General features: G+C 42.7%; 1 protein-coding gene and 1 long non-coding RNA gene across 2 annotated transcripts in view; both read left to right on the top strand.

Annotated features, from left to right (window-relative positions):
• Positions 1–7,055: 7,055 nt before the first annotated feature.
• Positions 7,056–11,474, top strand: LOC120032656. Its single transcript, XR_005473849.1, has 4 exons — positions 7,056–7,210; positions 8,219–8,283; positions 9,071–9,238; positions 11,066–11,474. It is a non-coding gene; the product is annotated as an uncharacterized LOC120032656 (long non-coding RNA).
• Positions 11,475–13,246: 1,772 nt separating this feature from the next.
• The window catches only part of LOC120032820 (SEC14-like protein 1), a 69,479-nt gene continuing 59,869 nt past the window's right edge, over positions 13,247–22,856 (top strand). The window contains exons 1-2 of the mRNA XM_038979007.1: positions 13,247–13,541; positions 20,094–20,183. Coding sequence (XP_038834935.1) covers positions 20,121–20,183 — 63 coding nt within the window. The 5' untranslated portion in view covers positions 13,247–13,541; positions 20,094–20,120. The remainder of the gene's footprint in view (positions 13,542–20,093; positions 20,184–22,856) is intronic.

Here is a 22,856-nt window from a genome sequence, read left to right as displayed (position 1 = left end):
AAGAGAGTATAGCACATTATAATCACACATTGGCTTGTGGCACAATTAACATAAACAGGCTAACTCTTTACGTAATAAATCACTTTGGTTTATCTCAATCAAATCTTCAAAGCAGTGATTTCTCCTCTCCAGACTGCCCGCTGGGCTGCCAGAGGCTGCCGATCTCCTTCTCCGCTTTCACCAGCTTTGTGGCCAGCTCAGTGCTGGCCCCAGGCTCTTTTCGGAATGCCTCTCTTCCTCCATTATTGCCATCTTGCCCTCCAGCTCAGCCTTGAGCTGCTCAAAGGAGATCCTCTTCGCCCACCACTGCTCCACTTTGTTCACATTAGACAGGATCTCCCTCCTCAGCTGGGTGCAGATAGTCGAGACTGTTTCACTTTCAGCCAAGTTATTCTCCAGCTAACTCTTCTTCTCCTCCATTTTCTCTGGCTCACTCCTTAGCTCGTTGCAGGCGTTCTGCTCGTCATTCAAAGCTCTGGCCAGCTGAGAGGCCCTGATCTCCTCGCCCTTTAGTCTGGCCTCCATATCTGCCATCTCCTTCTCCAGCTGGGAGGCCCTGGTCTCAGACTCCTCGCTGATCTTAAGTCTGTCTTTCAGAGCCATCTCCAGCTGGGAGGCCCTGCTCTGCTCTCCCTTCAGTTGATGAGATGTCTCTTCAAGGTCTCTCTCCATCCACAAGGCCTTGACTTCCACCTCATCCAACTTCCTCTGCAGCTCCTCAATAGATCTCTGCTGCGTGGCCCCACTGGGCTAGCTTCTCTTCAGGCTGGCCTTGACGCTCTGCAGCTCCTCAATAGATCTCTGCTGCGTGGCCCCACTGAGATAGCTTCTCTTCAGGCTGGCCTTGACGCTCTGCAGCTCCTCAATAGATCTCTGCTGCGTGGCCCCACTGAGCTAGCTTCTCTTCAGGCTGGCCTTGACGCTCTGCAGCTCCTCAATAGATCTCTGCTGCGTGGCCCCACTGGGCTAGCTTCTCTTCAGGCTGGCCTTGACGCTCTGCAGCTCCTCAATAGATCTCTGCTGCGTGGCCCCACTGAGCTAGCTTCTCTTCAGGCTGGCCTTGACGCTCTGCAGCTCCTCAATAGATCTCTGCTGCGTGGCCCCACTGAGCTAGCTTCTCTTCAGGCTGGCCTTGACGCTCTGCAGCTCCTCAATAGATCTCTGCTGCGTTGCCCCACTGAGCTAGCTTCTCTTCAGGCTGGCCTTGACGCTCTGCAGCTCCTCAATAGATCTCTGCTGCGTTGCCCCACTGAGCTAGCTTCTCTTCAGGCTGGCCTTGACGCTCTGCAGCTCCTCAATAGATCTCTGCTGCGTTGCCCCACTGAGATAGCTTCTCTTCAGGCTGGCCTTGACGCTCTGCAGCTCCTCAATAGATCTCTGCTGCGTGGCCCAACTGAGCTAGCTTCTCTTCAGGCTGGCCTTGACGCTCTGCAGCTCCCAAAAAATGTATTTAACCCCTTTTCTCCTCAGTCTGTTAAAGAACTTGATGTGTTTTCTCTTCTCTAGAGATGAGACCCCCTTAAAGGATGTTGCCTATCGGAAGTCCATGGAGTTTCCTCCTTGGCTACATTCTTCTGCGTCCAGGTTAAAGTATCGTCAGCCAAGTATTGGTTCATGATGACCATGATGATGATTACAGAGTATGCTGTGTACGTCTTGGATAATTTGAAGGTCCTCCCGGTGGTTCAAAGTACTCCTGAGAAAAAAACCTGATGGGGGGGGGGGGTCCCCAAGACAGAGAAACTGAGACAACAGCTGCACAGTGATACAGAAGAAGAAGACCCGAAATGTGGTCTCAAACCACAATTCAGTGCACAGACACACCCACAATCTTTTACAAACGTGTCTGTTTCCCAAATGATACACTCTACCCTATACAGTACACTACTTCTGACCAGAGCCCTGGTCAAAAGTAGTGTCCTGTATAGGGAATAGGCCATTTGAGATGCATAAGCATTCAGATAGATGACACAGGGAGGTGATAATAAAAGTGGTCTGTGATTTTCTACTCCAGATCATGATTCAGCTTGGTCATGAGTCCACGTTGAAAAAATAAAACACAAAGGTTTTCTGCTACATGTTTTATGACCTCTATGCATTATGTCATATTAGATACATACCAGACAGACAGAAGATGCTTCTGAGAGGAAAAGAAGACGCCATACCTAGTGTACATACAGTGCCTTCGGAAAGTATTCAGATCCCTTGACTTTTTCCACACTTTGTTACGTTACAGCCTTATTCTAAAATGAATTAAATAAAAATTATTCTCAGCCATCTACACACAATATCCCATAATGACAAAGCGAAAACAGTTTTTTAAAACATTTTTGCAAATGTATTAAGAATAAAAAACAGAAATAACTTATTTACATAAGTATTCAGACCCTTTGCTATGAGACTCGAAATTGAGCTCAGGTGCATCCTGTTTCTATTGATCATCCTTGAGATGTTTCTAAAACTTGATTGGAGTCCACCTGTGGTAAATTCAATTGATTGGACATGATTTGGAAAGGTACATACCTGTCTATATAAGGTCCCACAGTTGACAGTGCATGTCAGACCAAACACCAAGCCATGAGGTCAAAAGAATTGTCCGTAGAGCTCAGAGACAGGATTGTTTGGTGACCTAGAACTCGATGGTCACTCTGAGAGAGCTCTAGAGTTCCTCTATGGAGATGGGAGAACCTTCCAGAAGGACAACCATCTCTGCATCACTCCACCAATCAGGCCTTTATGATTGTGGCCAGACTGAAGCCACTCCTCAGTAAAAGGCACATGACAGCCCGCTTGGAGTTTGCCAAAAGGCACCTAATCTGATGAAACCAAGATTGAACTCTTTGGCCTGAATGCCAAGTGCCACGTCTGGAGGAAACCTGGCACCATCCCTATAGTGAAGCATGGGTGTGGCAGCATCATTCTGTGGCAATGTTTTTCAGCTGCAGGCACTGGGAGACTGGTCAGGATCGAGGCAAAGATGAATGGAGCAAAGTACAGAGAGATCCTTGATGAAAACCTGCTCCAGAGCGCTCAGGACCTCAGACTGGGGCGAAGGTTCACCTTCCAACAGGACAACGACCCTAAGCACACAGCCAAGACAACGCAGGAGTGACATTGGGACAAGTCTCTGAATGACCTTGAGTGGCCCAGCCAGAGCCCGGACTTGAACCCGACCGAACATCTCTGGAGAGACCTGAAAAAAGCTGTGCAGCAACCTGACAGCTTGAGAGGATCTGCAGAGACGAATGAGAGAAACTCCTCAAATACAGGTTTGCCAATCTTGTAGCGTCATACTCAAGAAGACTCGATGCTGTAATCGCTGCCAAAGGTGCTTCAACAGAGTACTAAGTAAAGGGTCTGAATACTTATGCAAATGTGATATTTCATGTTTTATTTATTTATTTTTTATAAATAAGCAAACCTGTTTCTGCTTTGTCATTATGGGGTATTTTGTGTAGATTGATGAGTGAAAAAACCAATTTAATCAATTTTAGATTAAGGCTGTAACGTAACAAAATATGGAAAAAGTCACGGGGCATGAATACTTCCCGAAGGCGCTGTATATCCTCTTGAGACCTAACAATTCATTTTTGTGCTCTCTATTGGACATTAGTTTTTATTTTGTCTCTAAGGCCATGGTTTTAGGGCCTGTTGTACCTTTGAGAGGACGTTCCAGGCCTTTTAATGATATCACAATTCATACCCCTTTTCATAATGAAAAATCATAAAGTTCTTATTGAACTCAAAAGCTACAAAAAAATATAATCGCTAAACTGTCCATTGACTATGAAAATAGTAGATGAAGTGTGTATGGGTGGCTGGTTATTGAAGGGGGGGTGGGGCTGGCTGACGGTTTCAGTACAGTAAGCTGCTCTTTATAGGAGGTGTTGGGAGTTTCAGAGCTGCACTGAAGTGAAGACAGAAGTGTGTGAAGACATCTCTTTCTCTGATATCACCTCTGGTTCCAACAGAAGAGATCACCATATTCCTTTCTACCGCTTCTATCACAACCCTGCTACTCACTCTGTCTGGTAAGACTGATTTAACACCGACTAACTCCAGTAAAATGAAATCACTGACTACAGATTATATTGTAAATATGGAGATGATTACTTCCAGAAGTATTAATACCAGATCCATTGATTTACTCTGCAATCACTAGGAGGCACAATGGGCTTGTATTGTAGGATCATGATGATGTATTTTTATCCACAATAACAAAATGTTTCTACATTTCTGCAGGTATGGAAGCTCTGACACTGACTCAGGAAAAGTAGTTTCAATGAGCAAGGCAAAGGCAAAAAGCCTGATATGGACAGTGGTGGTGCAAAGATGGCAGGAGCAGTGGAATAGTGATACTAAGGGCAGGCATTTATTTCAAGTACAGAGGAAAGTCGGGGAGGGGAAGACGGTAGGAAGGGACCGAAGAGAGGTTATTTTTTTACAAGATTAAGTGTGGGACGCACCCGGTTGAATAAGAGTTTAAATGTGATCGGAAAGCATCCAACTGGAAAGTGTGATTATTGCCAGGAAACAGAAACCATTGAGAATGCATTGCTGTGTGGTCATTGGGAAAGAGAGGTGGCTCTCAAAGGGAAAGAGAGAGAGAGAGTATCCCCTTTCCCCTCTAACATGAGGGAAAAGGAGATACAGGAAATTAGTTTCACAAATATATTGAGTAGAACGTCATTAGATTTAGTCTCAAATAGTTTTATCTTTTTTAAGAGCAACGGGGCTGGCAGGTACAGTAGGATTTAGTTTCTCCCTGGCTCTGGCCCACACTCCAGTACACTAGGTGGCGGTAATGCACCATAACGCTGGATGCCAACAACTGATAAACCCCACTGAAGAAGATGTATTTTGTCCTAAACATGGAGTGGGGGATTACACAGGTCTTCTGAAAGATCTGGTGAAGGAGAAGATTATGGACAAGAAAAAAGAACAGTGGAAATGGTTATGATGGAATATGGAATGAGGGAACTTTTCGAAGAACTTGAGGAAATGGAGAGTGACGAGAGTGAAGAATAATTCGATGTGGTGGTAGGTGCAGTTATGACTGTTGAGAAGAAGTAGAGGGAAGCAGTGTGGCGAGGAAGGTTGGCGTTAAGTGCAAAAAGAGGGAAAAGTGTTCCCGTAGCTCAGAAATGGAACCCTGACGAGAGTATGGATGAAGTTCCTGCAGTGAGAACCACCGTGGAAGGGCCTCGGTCCGAGGATGTAAAGGATGATTATGGCCCAGTGGAATTAAGATATGTGGAGAGAATGGATCCTTGCATTTTGGCTGATCCAAATGTGGTGGTAGGTTGGGTGGAGAAGAGGTTGGAGACTGTTGAGTTGCTAAGTACTGTAACTAGGAGTGGACTAATGATGATTTATTGTGTTTCTTCAGCCCAGAGGGAGCGGACGCTCTGGATCATGCGAATAGGGACAAGAAATGTGACTTGCTTTGCTGTTGGGAGCAGGGCACGGTTGTAAGGAGTGATAACTGGGGTGGCATTAAATGTTGAAGAAAATCAAATGAAAGTGAAGAATCCCGGTCTCTGTGACACTCGTCGTTTGGTGAAACGCAGATCCGGTGGGGAAACAGAGAAGACGTCTTTTCTGTTGAGTTTTGATGTAGAGTCTTTGCCAGATAAGGTTAAGTAGGGAGTGTAAGTTATCCCATGAGAGTATTTGTTCCTAAAATGTGTTTTAGGTGTCAGGCTTATGGTCATGTTGCAGCAGTATGTAGGAGGGAGAGTCCTAGATGTGAGAAGTGTGCAGGAGGGCATGAGACGAAGGAATGTGTAGTTTTGGTAGAGAAATGTGTGTGTGTTAGTTGTGGGGGTGCCCATGTGGCTGAAGATCGGAGGTGTCCGGTGAGAGAAAGTCAGGTTGAGGTTGCTAGGGTCAGAGTAGTACAGAAAGTGTTGTAAGCTGAATCAGTGAAGAGAGTGGCAGAGGACTTGGGATTGCGAGGATTTTCCTGCAGAACAGTTGCAGGGGGTGTTGAGTGGTAGAGTTCTGTCCCCCCGGACCGTTGGTCTGGAGTAGGATTAGATAGGGTAAATAGTGGGGTGGTGTTATTTTTATAATTTTTTTTAAAGAGAAGGCTAATAGTTGGCAGGGTAATTGTTTCTTTTCCCAAATGTTATAGTACTCTATCACAAAGAATTGAATGTATACTTAACAAAAATAGAAAGAGTTACACAAGCATTTCGCTACCCCCACAATAACATCTGTTAAACACGTATACGTGACCAATAAAATGTGATTATAAGGAAATCAGTCAATATAAATAAATGCATTAGGCCCTAATCTATTGGTTTCATATGACTGGGCAGGGGTACAGCCATGGGTGGGCTTGGGAGGGAATAGGCCCACCCACTGGGGAGCCAGGCCCAGCTAATCAGAATGAGTTTTTCCCCACAAAAGGGCTTTATGATAAACAGAAATACTCCTCAGTTTCATCAGCTGTCTGGGTGGCTGGTCTCAGACAATCCCGCAGGTGAAGAAGCTGGATGAGGAGGTCCTGGGCTGGCGTGGTTACACGTGAACTGCAGTTGTGAGGCCGGTTGGACGTACTGCAAAATTCTCTAACATTATTAATATTCAATTCTCTGGCAACAGCTCTGGTAGACATTCCTGTAGTCAGCATGCCAATTGCACGCTCCCTCAAAACTTGAGACATCTGTGGCATTGTGTTGTTTGACAAAATTGCACATTCTAGAGTGGCCTTTTATGGTCTGCAGAACAAGGTGCACCGGTGTTATGATCCTGTTGTTTAATCAGCTTCTTGATATGCCACACCTGTCAAGTGGATGCGTTAATTTGACAAAGGATAAATGCTCACTTACAGGGATGTAAACAAATTAGTGCGCAAAATTTGAGCGAAATAAGCTTTTGGTGCGTATCGAACATTTCTGATATATTTTATTTCAGTTCATGAAACATGGGACCAACACTTTACATGTTCGTTTATATTTTTGTTCAGTATAGGTAGGTCGTGAATGGTCTCACTCCAGTACAGTAGGTGGCAGTGTATGCAGCTTAAATTGGATGCGATCCGCCAAAGCAATCCAAAATAAGTATTTTTTGTCCTAGTCTGAGGCGGCAAGCTAGCAAAGTGGAGCTCCTTTTTAACATTTGTTAAAACCTTACATTTTATGTATTGAGGTAAGGAGATGATTCGAATGGATGGAAATGACCGAAACACATTGAAGAACACATGGTAAGAAATGTGTCCTTGCTAACCTGCCTGGCCAAAAGCTAACGTTAACTAGCTAACTTAGCTAGGTTTGTAAAACGTCCAACCAGGCCAAACAAGTGACGGGGTCCCATTTTGTAAAAAAAATAAAAAAGGGGTACTTGTTTCTGATAACTGTTGGATTTATAACATGTGTATCCGTCCCAAATGTCATCGTATTTCCTATTTTGACCAGGGCACTTAGGAAATAGGGTGCCATTTGGCAATCACGGTGTAGTGGTAGCTAAATCTGGTTTTGGGCAGGTGATGTAGTGTAGCCATCAATGGCTGCAGCGTGTTAAAATCTGGTGAATGACGTACACTTTAAACCACCTATACTCCTTTGAGACCCTTATTTCAAAGATGCACATCTCTTCTAGTCATGGTAGTGAAAATAATAGGCGACTTGGCATTTTTATAAATGACCCAAAGCATTATCGGATGTTAATTGCTTGACGAATTCAGAAACCACACCTGTGGAAGCTTTCAATACACGTTGTATCCTTCATTTATTCAAGCGTTTCCTTTATTTTGGCGGTTACCCGTATACTAAAGCAGTGGGTTTTGTGAAGCCTGGCGGTTGTAGTTGTGAGCACGTATACAGCAGTTTGACGTTAATGATACTGCACACATACTTTTGTCTTTTAGAAAACATAAGTTGTCCCTTCCCTCAATTGTTTTGTGTTAATCTAAAATTCTGTAATGCATTTACTATTCAACTAGATTAGTTTTCACTAGCCAGCTATCTAACTTCTGTGGCAAAGGGGTACTATAGAAAATAGTATAGGTTTAGCTAGTAGTCTACTGCCATAAAGATTTCACTGTTGGTGGTAATGATACACGTTGTCCAGTAGAGGGAGTGCATACTAGTATAAGATCAATACACTCATGAGGGTCTGAAAATATTCTGTCTAATATATGAAACCAATGTTTATCATCTCAACAATAAACTGCTCCACTAAAACACTAATCTCCTATGCTGAACCCCTACAGATGGAGAAACATATCTCAATGAGTCGGGTGTCCTTGAAGTCAAGAGATGCATGCTGACAATAAAGGTGCAGAAATATTTGTGGTGCCAAGATCATGGATCCCTCACCTTTGCTTTTGAATGTGCATGCTTTTGATAATCTGGTCTTGGGCAGGTGCTGCAGTGTAGCCGTCGTGGTCGTATGCTGCAGCGTGCCTTGTTGGACCTAGACTATAACAGGGGGTTCTGTGAAGCCTTCCCTGGCAGTTGCAGGTGTGAGCATGTATACAGCTGTTTGATGCTCTTGTATGATACTGCACACAAACTCTGTCTTTTGATAACATAAGTGTCCCTTCTATCTTTTTGTGTTGAGATGCTGCTGTAGATGTATTTACAATTCAATTAAACTAGATTGGCTTTTGCCAACTAACTTCAGTGGGAAAGGGGTACTGTAGAAGAATATACAGGTTTAGTAGTCTAGTGCAGGGGTGTCAAACTCATTCCATGGAGGGCTGAGTGTATGCTGCCTCTTTATTTCCTTTCAATTTCACTAAAGACCTAAACAACCAGGTGACTGGAGTTTAAAACTAATCAATGAGCTGAAATGATCACGCAAGTACAATGCGGATCGAAAACCCGCAGACACTTGTCCCTCAACGGAATGAGTTTGACACGTGGTCTAGTGACAAAGATTTCCCTGTTGGTGGTAATGATAACGTTGTCCAGTAGAGGGCACACTAGGATAAGATCAATAAACTCATGAGGGACCGATCAAATATTGTCTTATAAGTTGAACTGTCTGACGTATGAAACCAATGTTTATCAGATCAGCAAACTACTGTACTAAAAATGTGTCTTCTGTTTCTCACCTGTAGTGGGCTGGCATCTCATCGTGTCAGATGTCCTTGATGAACTCACATGATGGGGCATCTATTGAGACCAGATGCATGACGACAATGAAGGGGAAAGCATAGAAATATATTGACAGATTCTATTTCTGTTAGAAATAGATCCCTCTCACCTCTGCTGTAATAGCCTACCTGGTAAGTAGGCTATATTGGCTTGGCCTATAGTGCATCTGTCCCAAATGACTCCCTATTTGATGCAGTGAACTATATAGGGAATGGTATGTCATTCTGGACGTGCATGCTTTTGATAATCTGGTCTTGGGCAGGTGCTGCAGTTTGGCCGTATGCTGCAGCGTGCCTTGTTGGACCTAGACTATAACAGGGGGTTCTGTGAAGCCTTCCCTGGCAGTTGCAGGTGTGAGCATGCATACAGCTGGTTGATGCTCTTGTATGATACTGCACACAAATGTCTTTAGAAAACAGATGTATCCCTTCCTGATATATTTTATGGTGGTTAAATGCTGTTGGTGTATTGTGCAACTCCTCCTTTCCTCATTGCATGTGTCATGCTTCGTAGGCTACGCCCACCATTTTCAACATCTTGCGTAAAGATTTGTCAATTACATAAGGGATAATCAATTGGCTGTGTGTTCTGTGGAAGGCATGTTCTACGACGCTCTGGCGGAGTGGAACTTACCTCCCAGGGAGTTATTTTCCAGAGGACACACAGAACCCCTGCATTGGTTATCACTTTTGTACCATGGCTATAATTTGACACATTTACCAGGAGAAATGTGTTCCAAATCCACTTAAGTAGCCAGCAAGTTTAATTGATAGCTACATTAGTTGCCTTAATAACCAGACTTATTTAGCTAACCAAACCAGAGATGGGACTCCATTGGGCAATGGAGGAACTTATAACGCCTCGGTCAGCAGATTGTCACCCAATCGCGTTCACATTGTCATGCAGCATCCCGCGGTTATGCTAGTCGTCATGCAATGTTAACATTAGCATGAATTTCATTAACATTTTCTTCCACATTGACTCCCCTTCACTCCTTGAAGGAGAGCTTTCCTTGTCCCAGAAAGCACCGCACGGCTCATTGACGACACATGGGCAACTTACACAATGGGCGTTAATACGATTCCAATGGAATTTCCACTTCTCCTCAAAAGTATCTCTGACCAACCCAGCAGTCCTATTTTGCTATTATGAAAATGTAATTCAACAATGCCAATGTTTTAAATGAGTATTTTACTTTCAAAAGCAGTTCAAACATAGAACATGGAAGAATGAACTCTAGCCACTGAATTCTACCGTGCTGATGTATTGTGCGTTATAGAGAAATGATGCACGCTCTAGAATGCCCTTCAAGCCAATCCGTAACGATGCTAACAATGCTATGTTATAAAGTAGGGGTCTCCAACCTTTTCTAGCATGAGAGCTACTAAAAAATTAAGTGTAATTTATTTGTATAGCTTTCAAATGGGCCTTTTCTCCTCTGCTACACTTCCCCAGGCCCTTGGTGTATAATTGATTTTTGTCAATATAATGGTTAATACACAACTAAGGGGGTCCCATAAAATGTATTCTGGATTTTTTTTGTTTAAATGTTACTCTCAATATGCTTATTACAAATATATTTTGACAAACAATGAAAAATGATGGTCGGGGGGGATAACAAATTTGAGTTGAATTCTCTTTAATTATGCATTAATCAAGAAAGTAATGTCTGCTGCAGAACAGTTTGCAAAACAATGGCTACCCAATTGAGAAAAATAATCATATTTTTGTCAGGTAAGCCTAATGTCAATGTGGCGTTGATTGTATAGCAGCCGGGAGCTTTTTGTTTATGACCGTTTGTGATAGAACTCATAAAAAGCATCTATTTTCAGAATTGTTGGAGAAAAAGTTTCCAAACCCATCTGTTTGAACCCCCAAGGAGGTGATGCCCCTCTGTGCTCCTCTTCAGCCCAGTGGGTTCTGACTCATCAGTTGATGCACTTTCTCTCTTGTGTTAGGTTTCGTACCACTTCCTGGTTCCAACGCTTGTCCTGATGGAGTGAAGGAGCAGAATCAAACCGTTGATGTTTTGACTGATGTATATTCATAGAAATAGATTAAATGTAATCTATAGTGGTGTATTGTCATCAGGAGAACCATTTGTCAAAGATTCAGTGAAGTTTTATATTATCCACTTCCTCAAGGAGAAGGTAGCAAGCAACAAACGCTACAAGCATGAGAAATGTGTTCATGACAGAATGTTATTGCAATGACCTTGCAGGGGGTCTGTAACGACCATATCACGTTTGTATGAATGTATTTCTGGAATATACTGTTCTCTTAGTGGCGTAAACTAATGTGGCATGTTGTCAGAACTAATTTTGCCTTTTGTCCATGATTCATCAATAAAACTAGTAAACAACTTTGTATCCATGTCAATCTATTCCTTTTTAATACAGCAAACATTAAAACAAATGAAGACATTTGCACCACCTACTGTAGTTTTAACCTTGGTGGGTTTGATGGTAGACTTTGGTTTGGGGCTGAATGTTACTAGTTTGCCTTTGAAAGCATGGAGGCAATCACATATCAGCACTAGCCATCTGTGCCAAATGTCTTGCATACTTAGTGTGTAATTCCTTGGCCCAAAGAATAAGCTTTGTCCCAAGGCTGCTGCTTATGCCCAGAAAGCTTTGTCATTGATGGCACTGTTATGAAATATGACCTAAAATCCCTATGTGCTCAGAATGGAGAGGTTAGACTGACATTACCCTGTGTGGATCTTAGAGGATTATCTTAAAGTTGTTCTACTTAGATCTAATATCCGAACTCTGTGCAGATAACTACATGTGCATGATTCCACGGCCATGTGAAATGTTTCCATATCGAGGATGAACGCAAATGATTCATACCTCTTAATATCCCTGCTGGGATTTGGTGTTCTCAAATGGTTATTCAACAGGAAGCCCTGCCCTAGGGGAAGTGGGTAGTTGTGAGACTACACATGTAACACGCAACAGTTCCCCCTGTGCCATAATGTCCTAAATTGATCAAATGGAATGTTGATAAAAGCATTGCAATGGTGGAAGCAGATCTTATTACATGGCTAATGGGGTTAGTATTGAAAATGTCATTAACGGTTTACTAAAGTGTAAACTTTTTTTTTTAATCATGCATTTTCAGGTTAGATGGAAATCCTGAAACGATCTTATCAAATGGTTCATCCTTTGTATCCCATGACTCATTTTGTTGTACAGTAATACTGGTGATTGAATTCCCAATGTTGACTCAATGCAGCCTACTGAACATATTCCTTATGCAATTGTATCTATACAGTAAGCATAACTTAATAGTTTCGGGGGACTCTTCAACTCATGCTTATGATGAGCTGTACTGCCAACTCACTTATGCCACACACTTTTTTGTTGTTGAAAGACTGGCACGTGCACATGGACTTTAGCAGAACTAAGCTGAAATCCAGTAAATGGATTCTAGAGACTGAGTTGTGCTCATGAGTTGTAAAGTGCATGCCATGTCATGCTGTATTTTAAATGGATAAATCCCCCATATAAATTATGCAAGATTCAGGGATTTAGATTATATTTGAGTGCAGAATTAGTCAAATATTATCTTATGGATTTTAGGGGATCCACACAGTAAATTACACTCATTTTGCAAACGGAAGTATGAGGAAAGAGATCAATTTACAAATGTCACATGGGCCTGTTGTCCAATATCATGATTTGATGCATGGTCATGACAACTTTTTTCAAATTTGCATGTGCCCAGTTCCCTGAGCAGTGAAGCTGACGTAGCTTTATCCTCTGTCTCATCTCAGTATAAAGAACATTTTACATTAATCTTGTGACCGCTGAGCTGATAGCATAAATTTCATTTTCAAGCACCATATGGCAGCTCATCTCTCGTCTCTAATATTCTGTACCATCACTCAACTATTATTTCCCTGATAGGCCAACATAATATTTAGAAACTGATTTATATTCAATGATAATAAAAATAAAAGTTTTTATTGTAACTGCATATGAAAAGGATGGAGAAGCAGTGGAATTGTTTTGTATGAGCGGAGCGCACCGCACCGCGGCACTGCTGAGCTCTGTCGGTACCAAATGGGAGGGGCGTAACTGTCAATGCGAAAACTCGAGCTTTCAAATACATTCATTCTCCGGTCCTCACGGCGCAAACCCTCAGCTGGCTGATTTTAGCTCGCTAGCGGCATCTGGAATCTTTTCGCTGTGTTAGCTATCTATGCATTTTTAAAATGCTGTTGTCGCTATCAGGTCGATGGCTAACTGGCTAGCATAACAGCTAGCTAACGTTCAGCACTGGTTCGTCACCGACCGGCGAAAAAGGAACCGAATAAGACTATGGATTAACAGTATAACGGTACTTGAGTGCCCTGCTCAGACTAAACAATACGAGCCAGATATATCGAAAGAAGCAGATAATTGTTAAAGATATTCCGTTAATTCATTGGTGAGTGTCATTTATATTTGTTCAGTTAACGTTATGCATGTGTGAATTCGTATTACCTGCAAGCCCCATGCCTGCAGTGATTGTGTACTGTGATGACCAGCTAATGTAGCTCAAATGTAGGCTAAATAACCCGAACTATACTTTTAACGACTTCACATGTTATAGGCTTCTATATGTTGTAGCTACAGTATATAGTGTGTGTGAGAGAGAGAGTGTATCACTCACTGAGTGAGTGTTGTGGATTTCTGAAGGGCTCAGCTATAAGTGTTTGAGTGGCACTGGCACAGTTTGTTTGTACTGTATTACAGTGCTTCTGGTCATCGCTATGGCATAATGGATAACAGTGAACAAAGAACCTGTATTGTGGTTTGCTTTCTGAAAAGTCACCTGTTCTTTTCTCCTTGACTTACATCTTTTGTTCAACAGGGAAATATCATCTCCCTTTAAAACATGACGGTAAAAATTGTTCACCTGTTTTTAAGTAGCCTAAATAACCCCTGTAGTTGGCTAAATGGAAAGGCTAGTTCCACTAGTAGAATATGATGAGCTTTTACAGACAGTAGAATAGATGTAGCCTTGGTGCCAGTCTTCTGCTCTCTTGCCAACTCCTATGAAATTGTCATGCCTTTTTAAAAATTAAAAAAACACGGACTGACACCCAGGCTAGTGTGATGTTTTAGTTGAAATGCCCCATATCCCTCAGAAGTATAGCTCTGGTCCAGTGCGTTACGTGTGGCTTATGCTTTCTTAAACGTTGGAGGCTCAAGCCGAACCTAACGCCCCGGATGGATCAGACCTACCAGAAGTAGTGCTGTGTAGCAAGTGTTTTAACACCCCTATCACACAAGGTCCCTTCCTTGCTGCGCGGCTGCTGAAAACGTCAAGCAACACTTACTGCTCAGTAACATGTATCTGCACGTTAAATAAATCAATAACACTGAACAAGTAAGGTATGCCATGTGCTAAGACTGGGCAGGTACTCTGCCTGTCTTTACATGTCCTTGTCGGTACAGGTTTACAGCAACACTTACATTTCACAATGTCATTTTTGTTTTGAGATCTGGGTTGTGTTCAGTAGGCACAAAGCGTAAGAAAATGGTCTGAAACAGGGAGGTAGTACAATCTGAACCTGTCCAATAAGAAGCGCTCGTTGTGCCCCTAATAAACACATCCCAGGCTTACCCAATAGCTGTTAGACAACAGGGCGATTCCACGCCAGGACAGCCCGGAAATATTTAACGTATCTCAGATTGGTCTGGCAATTCCCACATAAACTTTGGGAGGAAGAATGTTTGACATGCTTTTTACATTTGTATCACAAACCATTTGAGAAAATCATGATGAAAGTGGCAATTTTAGACCCTTTTTAGACTATAGGGCCTACATTTCTCCTGTAAGACCCTATGAGCCGTGAACCGTACAAGATAACGTCTGTGTCCAAATCCCATACTAGCGTACTAAATAGTATGCGTAAAAGGAAGTGTTATAGTATGACATTTTGAAAATGGCACTCTGAATGTGTTGCGATTGAGTCCCACCATTAGTTTATTTTGGTACACCTCGTCAATTTATCCGATTATTAGTTGTCAGACACGTCAAAAAAGATGAGTGAATTCTACTAGATTAAGGCTCGGTTATGTTAGGGCGGGAGGTCCTGTATAAAACATCTTTCCAGCTTTCTCCCTTTCGATAACCACTTGGCGTGAAAGAGGAAAAATGTCATGCTCTGATCCAGTGGAAACGTCATGAAATAGGCCTACTTAATGACTTCTTATCCGTTGCGCAAATAGCCTACAGCTGTGTCTGTCCCGAGTTCATTGGCACAGGAAACTCTGAAGGCCCAGAATAATTTATCCAATGTACCAAGTTAATAGTTGATACGTTTCAAGTAGTGATGCACCTATATGACATTTTTGGCCGATATCCGGTATTTTCCTTGCCAAAGAAAATTATACCGATATTTAACATTTTAGCTGCCTTTTAAACATTCTAGTACAGTTAAATAGTTAACACATATGGACACAGCGGTCCAAGACACTGCATCTCAGTGCAAGAGGCTTAACAACAGTCCCTGGTTTGAATCCAGGCTGTATCGCATCCGGCCGTGATTGGGAGTCCAATCAGGACCTGAATATGACTGCACGTCGCATTAACGCGGTCATTATTTTTTTACGAAGTTATTACACATTGATTACTCTATCACTCGTATTTCATATGTCACAACGATTCATCGATACATATGCTATGATGCTGGTAAAGTTGTCTCGCGCACCTACAGTGCATTAAAAAAAACAGACAGTAAAAAAAATAAAGCTAGCTAGGTCATGGATGCAAACAATGTTCTTCCCCAAAAACATAGCAAAACAACAATCTGTTTCAGTTAGCTAGCTAACTATATAGCTAGGTGTCATCTAAAATAACCCTAATTTATAAGACAGTTATTATTTGATTAACGCTGGTCAGACCCATCTATGTGAAGCCAGCCACAATAAGGATTAGCCACAATAGTGGACTTTGCGGTTAGCCTTCAAAATAAGTTTGGCATAATTCTACTATTTGTATTCATTTGCATCACTGTCAATGACATACTTTTATTTTTGAAGGCAAATCGCAAATTCCACTATTGTGCCTAATCCTTATTGTGGCTAGCTTCACAACACACAACCCTGTCCGGTCGAGCCTCACTCGCCAGATGAAGCCACCTGGCTGCTTATAACGTTGGCTTTGGGCAACAGGGTTAAGTTGCTGGCTAGCTATGTATTTTCATGAACTGAAGTTAAATTTCAATAGGTGAACAAGTGGCAACCTAGCTAATACTTACTCATAAGGATTCCTAAATCATTACTAAGAATAATGAAAATGACTGCAGTTTCTACTCGTCATTGTTTTCAGGCTGGTTGTATTAGTGCTAGCTAGATACCAAGCTAAAGCTAGCTACCCCAGAAGTTGCGGTCAAACAAATGATGCTTTATTACCAACGCGGTATTGTAAACGCATCGTTCGTGGCCGGTGTTTGCTTGTTTGCAGACTTTTTTTGAACAGCTTTGACAGTGCTACTGTATCTTTTTTGGCACGCAAAGACCCAAACGGCGTTCCATAGTATGTATGGCAAGAAGCTAATAGGTGTGACGCTATTACTGTGTAACTCCGGGAGGGCAACATCTGAAAAATTGCGCACTTGGTAGTGTGTACCGGTGCTCGACCAGTCGGCGAAAGCCATCATCACCCAGAGAACGGTTTATTGTTAAGGGCACTAAATGCCATTATCTAGGCTTTAATGGATTTCGCCTTTTAAGTTGTCTTGCTGAAATGTTCTTACTCTTTCAAATGACTGCTCGAATTGTTGACTGCTCGATCCACACAGCAGACATTGTGGGCTAGGTTAGGAATGCTGTGTTGCACGTGTAGGGCAAAATTGTACATGGTGTCATCATGTCATATACCTACGTTATATAGGTATGCACGGTAGCTTTGACATCGGTTTTTAACATCGGCGTTAAACTAGACATCGGGCCGATACCAATGTTGGCATTTTTAGGTAATATCGTCCGATTCCGATATGTTTACCATTTTTTTTATATCGTGCATCCCAAGTTTCAAGTTCATTGCAGACGTTGTGATTTATAGTATATTTATTATTATCAGGATATTTTCTACCTGCAGGCTACAATGTTTTTATTTGTTGGCTTTATAGGCAATTTTTACATAGTTGGTAATGGCAATAGAAGTAACTTTTTAGGATTGTATAACTTTTCATTTAGATTTGGATATAATTTTGAATAACCACATGACAATGATTTTGATATACAAAGACGTTATTATAAATTAGTTTTAACAGTTTCACGAAAATATGCACGTGAAAACTATAACTGGCACGCAGATCAGTAGAAATGGTAAGATAAATTGGCATTCCGCATGAGAAAGGTTACACGTGGAGTCGGCAACCTATTACAGCCAACTTCAGGAGAGTAATGGCAGAATCTGCGAAAGCCAGTAGAGGTGGGAGGAGAATGGTCGGGTTAAGTTTTTGTTTGTTGTTATCTTGATCTCTGGCTCCCTCTTGAGTCATTTGTCTTATTTCATCAAACCGTGTGCTTAAGGCATCAGACAAGCTCAATGCATCAATAGTTGGTTTTATTAAAACATAGGGTGTGTCTCTATATATGGAAAAATACACATTTTGACAAATCCCTCCCCAACCTCCAAATAGCATGCAGCGGTTTCAGGGTCAATATACACTGCTCAAAAAAATAAAGGGAACACTTAAACAACACAATGTAACTCCAAGTCAATCACACTTCTGTGAAATCAAACTGTCCACTTAGGAAGCAACACTGATTGACAATAAATTTCACATGCTGTTGTGCAAATGGAATAGACAAAAGGTGGAAATTATAGGCAATTAGCCAGACACCCCCAATAAAGGAGTGATTCTGCAGGTGGTGACCACAGACCACTTCTCAGTTCCTATGCTTCCTGGCTGATGTTTTGGTCACTTTTGAATGCTGGCGGTGCTCTCACTCTAGTGGTAGCACGAGACGAAGTCTACAACCCACACAAGTGGCTCAGGTAGTGCAGCTCATCCAGGATGGCACATCAATGCGAGCTGTGGCAAGAAGGTTTGCTGTGTCTGTCAGCGTAGTGTCCAGAGCATGGAGGCGCTACCAGGAGACAGGCCAGTACATCAGGAGATGTGGAGGAGGCCGTAGGAGGGCAACAACCCAGCAACAGGACCGCTACCTCCGCCTTTGAGCAGGAGGAGCACTGCCAGAGCCCTGCAAAATGACCTCCAGCAGGCCACAAATGTGCATGTGTCAGCATATGGTCTCACAAGGGCTCTGAGGATCTCATCTCGGTACCTAATGGCAGTCAGGCTACCTTTGGCGAGCACATGGAGGGCTGTGCGGCCCCACAAAGAAATGCCACCCCACACCATGACTGACCCACCGCCAAACCGGTCATGCTGGAGGATGTTGCAGGCAGCAGAACGTTCTCCACGGCGTCTCCAGACTCTGTCACGTCTGTCACGTGCTCATGTGCTCAGTGTGAACCTGCTTTCATCTGTGAAGAGCACAGGGCGCCAGTGGCGAATTTGCCAATCTTGGTGTTCTCTGGCAAATGCCAAACGTCCTGCACGGTGTTGGGCTGTAAGCACAACCCCCACCTGTGGACGTCGGGCCCTCATACCATCCTCATGGAGTCTGTTTCTGACCGTTTGAGCAGACACATGCACATTTGTGGCCTGCTGGAGGTCATTTTGCAGGGCTCTGGCAGTGCTCCTCCTGCTCAAAGGCGGAGGTAGCGGTCCTGCTGCTGGGTTGTTGCCCTCCTACGGCCTCCTCCACGTCTCCTGATGTACTGGCCTGTCTCCTGGTAGCGCCTCTATGCTCTGGACACTACGCTGACAGACACAGCAAACCCTCTTGCCACAGCTCGCATTGATGTGCCATCCTGGATGAGCTGCACTACCTGAGCCACTTGTGTGGGTTGTAGACTCCGTCTCATGCTACCACTAGAGTGAGAGCACCGCCAGCATTCAAAAGTGACCAAAACATCAGCCAGGAAGCATAAGAAATGAGAAGTGGTCTGTGGTCACCACCTGCAGAATCACTCCTTTATTGGGGGTGTCTTGCTAATTGCCTATAATTTCCACCTTTTGTCTATTCCATTTGCACAACAGCATGTGAAATTTATTGTCAATCAGTGTTGCTTCCTAAGTGGACAGTTTGATTTCACAGAAGTGTGATTGACTTGGAGTTACATTGTGTTGTTTAAGTGTTCCCTTTATTTTTTTGAGCAGTGTATGTTGGCTCTATTAGGACTATAGCCTAGTCCTACTGTATTTGCCAATGTCTGCACTCTGGTTACCACCACTAAGTTCTTGGAATGCACTGCTTACATTTACATCACAGAGAACGCATTAATTCATCAATTCTCTGCGGCCAACCACCCGTTCATGCGTTTACATAGGCTGTAGTGCAGTATTAATTGCTCCCAAGCTTTCAGCTCTACCGCTAGCTCCACATAACATTTACATACGCATCATTGTAGATCTACCTGAGTAGTTTATCAGTCATGTGGTAGGGACTAGTTGGCACTTGGCAATCCCTGACTTTCCAGTATTTGGCCATGTCTATCTCAATTTCTGTTCGCTATGCAGTTCAGTTCCTGAATGTGTGATGTATGGTGCGAAACGTTGCCTTCATTGATCAGTTCAATGAGACGCGCTTCCTCACCCACGGCAGAGCAGAGTGCCTTCCTGCAGGCTATCACTGCAGACAAACTGCCAAGTACTCCGGGCTCCCCGCCAGCTGCTACACACACACACACACACACACACACAAACACACAAACCTGGCTTACTTAATGACATGTCAGATGCCTCCATCGGGGCCATTGAGAATGATACTGGCATTTTACCACCTTAAGCACTATTTTCTTTGTGTGTTACGCTCCCAGTCTAATGCAGTCTGGCCCATTGTCTTCTCTCACCAAGACGATTCTGTGATGATGGTTATTATTAAGCTCTAATATCCGATTGTTTTCTCTTAGGTCGTTGGCACCACAGTCGTTCCCACCATGGTGCAGAAGTATCAGTCACCCATCAGGGTGTACAAGCATCCCTTTGAGCTGGTGATGGAGGTAAGTGATACTCTGCCCTAGACTCTTGAACTCCATTAACACTTCACATGAATATTAGAGGTATTGTAGTGGTTATGCAATGGTCCCCAAGACCACCTCTAGGAAGTGGTGGGTAACGACGTTAGGACAACCTTCTCCTTCATATGATTGACTTGAACTTGACAACATGGTTGTATGAGATGTAGCCTAGGTCTAACAAATACCCAGGCAGTAGTGGTTGGGTTATGTAATGGTAATGAATACAGTTATTCTAAAATGTTTATTCTCCCTCATCAATCTACACACAATATCCCATAATGACAAAGCAAAAAAAAAACATTTTTTTTAGAAATGTTTGCAAATATATATATATTTTTTAATATACATCACATTTACATACAGCTGAAGTTGGAAGTCTACATACACTTAGGTTGGAGTCATTAAAACTCGTTTTTCAACCACTCCACAAATTTCTTGTCCTAACCGACTTGCCAAAACTATAGTTTAACATCTACTTTGTGCATGACACAAGTAATTTTTCCAACAATTGTTTACAGACAGATTATTTCACTTATAATATCACAATTCCAGTGGGTCAGAAGTTTACATACACTAAGTTGACTGTGCCTTTAAACAGCTTGGAAAATTCCAGAAAAGGGCTTTAGAAGCTTCTGATAGGCTAATTGACATAATTTGAGTCAATTGAAGGTGTACCTGTGGATGTATTTTAAGGCCTACCTTCAAACTCAGTGCCTCTTTGCTTGACATCATGGGAAAATCAATAGAAATCAGCCAAGTTTGGTTCATCCTTGAGAGCAATTTCCAAACGCCTGAAGGTACCACGTTCATCTGTACAAACAATGGTACGCAAGTATTAACACCATGGGACCACGCAGCCATCATACCGCTCAGGAAGGAGACGCGTTCTGTCTCCTAGAGATGAATGTACTTTGGTGCAAAAAGTGCAAATCAATTCCAGAACAACAGCAAAGGACCTTGTGAAGATGCTGGAGGAAACGGGTACAAAAGTATCTATATCCACGGTAAAACGAGTCCTATATCGGCATAACCTGAAAGGCCGCTCGGCAAGTAAGAAGCCACTGATCCAGAACCGCCATAAAAAGCCAGACTACGGTTTGCAAATGCACATGGGGACAAATGGGGACATTGTAGTTTTTGGAGAAATATCCCCTGGTCTGATCAAACAAAAATAGAACTGTTTGGCCATAATGACATCGTTATGTTTGGAGGAAAAAGGGGGAGGCTAGCAAGTCGAAGAACACCATCCCAACTGTGAAGCACGGGGGTGGCAGCATCATATTGTGGGGATGCTTTGCTGCAGGAGGGACTGGTGCACTTCACAAAATTGATGGCATCATGAGGCAGGAAAATTGTAGATATATTGAAGTAACATCTCAAGACATCAGTCAGGAAGTTAAAGCTTGGTCGCAAATGGGTCTTCCAAATGGACAATGACCGCAAGCATACTTCCAAAGTTGTGGCAAAATGGCTTAAGGACAACAACGTCAAGGTATTGGAGTGACCATCACAAAACCTTGACCTCAATCCTATAAAAAATTGTGGGCAGAACTGGAAAAAAAAGTGTGCGAGCAAGGCCTACAAACCTGACTCAGTTACACCAGCTCTGTCAGGAGGAATGGGCCAAAATTCACCCAACTTATTGTGGGAAGCTTGTGGAAGGCTACCTAAAACATTTGACCCAAGGTAAACAATTTAAAGGCAATGCTACCAAATACTAATTGAGTGTATGTAAACTTCTGACCCACTGGGAATGTGATGAAAGAAATAAAAGCTGAAATAAATCATTTTCTCTGCTATTATTCTGACATTTCACATTCTTAAAATAAAGTGGTGATCCTAACTGACCTAAGACAGGGAATTTGTACTAGGATTAAATGTCAGGAATTTGTGAAAAACTGAGTTTAAATGTATTTGGCTAAGGTGTATGTAAACTTCCGACTTCAACTGTAGGTCCCCAAGACCACCTTGAGGGAAGGGTTGGTAAAGTATATGAGGGCAATCTTGGCTTCATATTGAACATGTGTGGTTGTTTTGCACTGTGGCGTACAATCTAGCTGCTTGGGTCTAACATGCACTAGCAGTCATACTACTGTGATGGTCTTCGACTGGTCATCTTGACTGGTCATTTGTGTAATGTACCAAGCAGACCACTCGAATTGTCCAGTCCAGGATGCACAAATCACTTTCAGTCCATCTAGTATGTAGACAACTCAAACCCCCACACCATCTCAGGCTATTGTGAGAACCACTGACAGCTATGTCGCTGCACCAACCCTTTTAATATAATAGCAAATGATGGGAACTGTTATGTTGAACAGAAGTACCATTGCTGAATTGGTTGCTGGTCTGTTTCCTCTGTTAAAAAATGCAGCACCTGTGCAGTCTTTTGATGAGTGAGTGTCTATTCTTGCTCCTACAGTATGCTTGAGTTGTACTCACTCACTCAGATCCGATGAGGATGTGTGCAGTACAAAAGTTGGAAGTATAGATGGAGAGTCTGCCTCCTGCCGTCTGTCTCGCTCGCTCGCTCTCTCAATGAGTATGTTTACATGCAGACAATAATGCGATTATTGTGAATATTCAGATTAATACTTTTTACATGCTTTGCAAGAAGGACGATTTCCCTAATAATCCTGTTTACATGGACACATC

Source organism: Salvelinus namaycush, chromosome 39, assembly GCF_016432855.1.
Source record: "Salvelinus namaycush isolate Seneca chromosome 39, SaNama_1.0, whole genome shotgun sequence".
Taxonomy (NCBI): Eukaryota; Metazoa; Chordata; class Actinopteri; order Salmoniformes; family Salmonidae; genus Salvelinus; species Salvelinus namaycush.
Note: the sequence above shows the minus strand (reverse complement) of the source record. Positions and strands in the feature narration are given on the sequence as shown.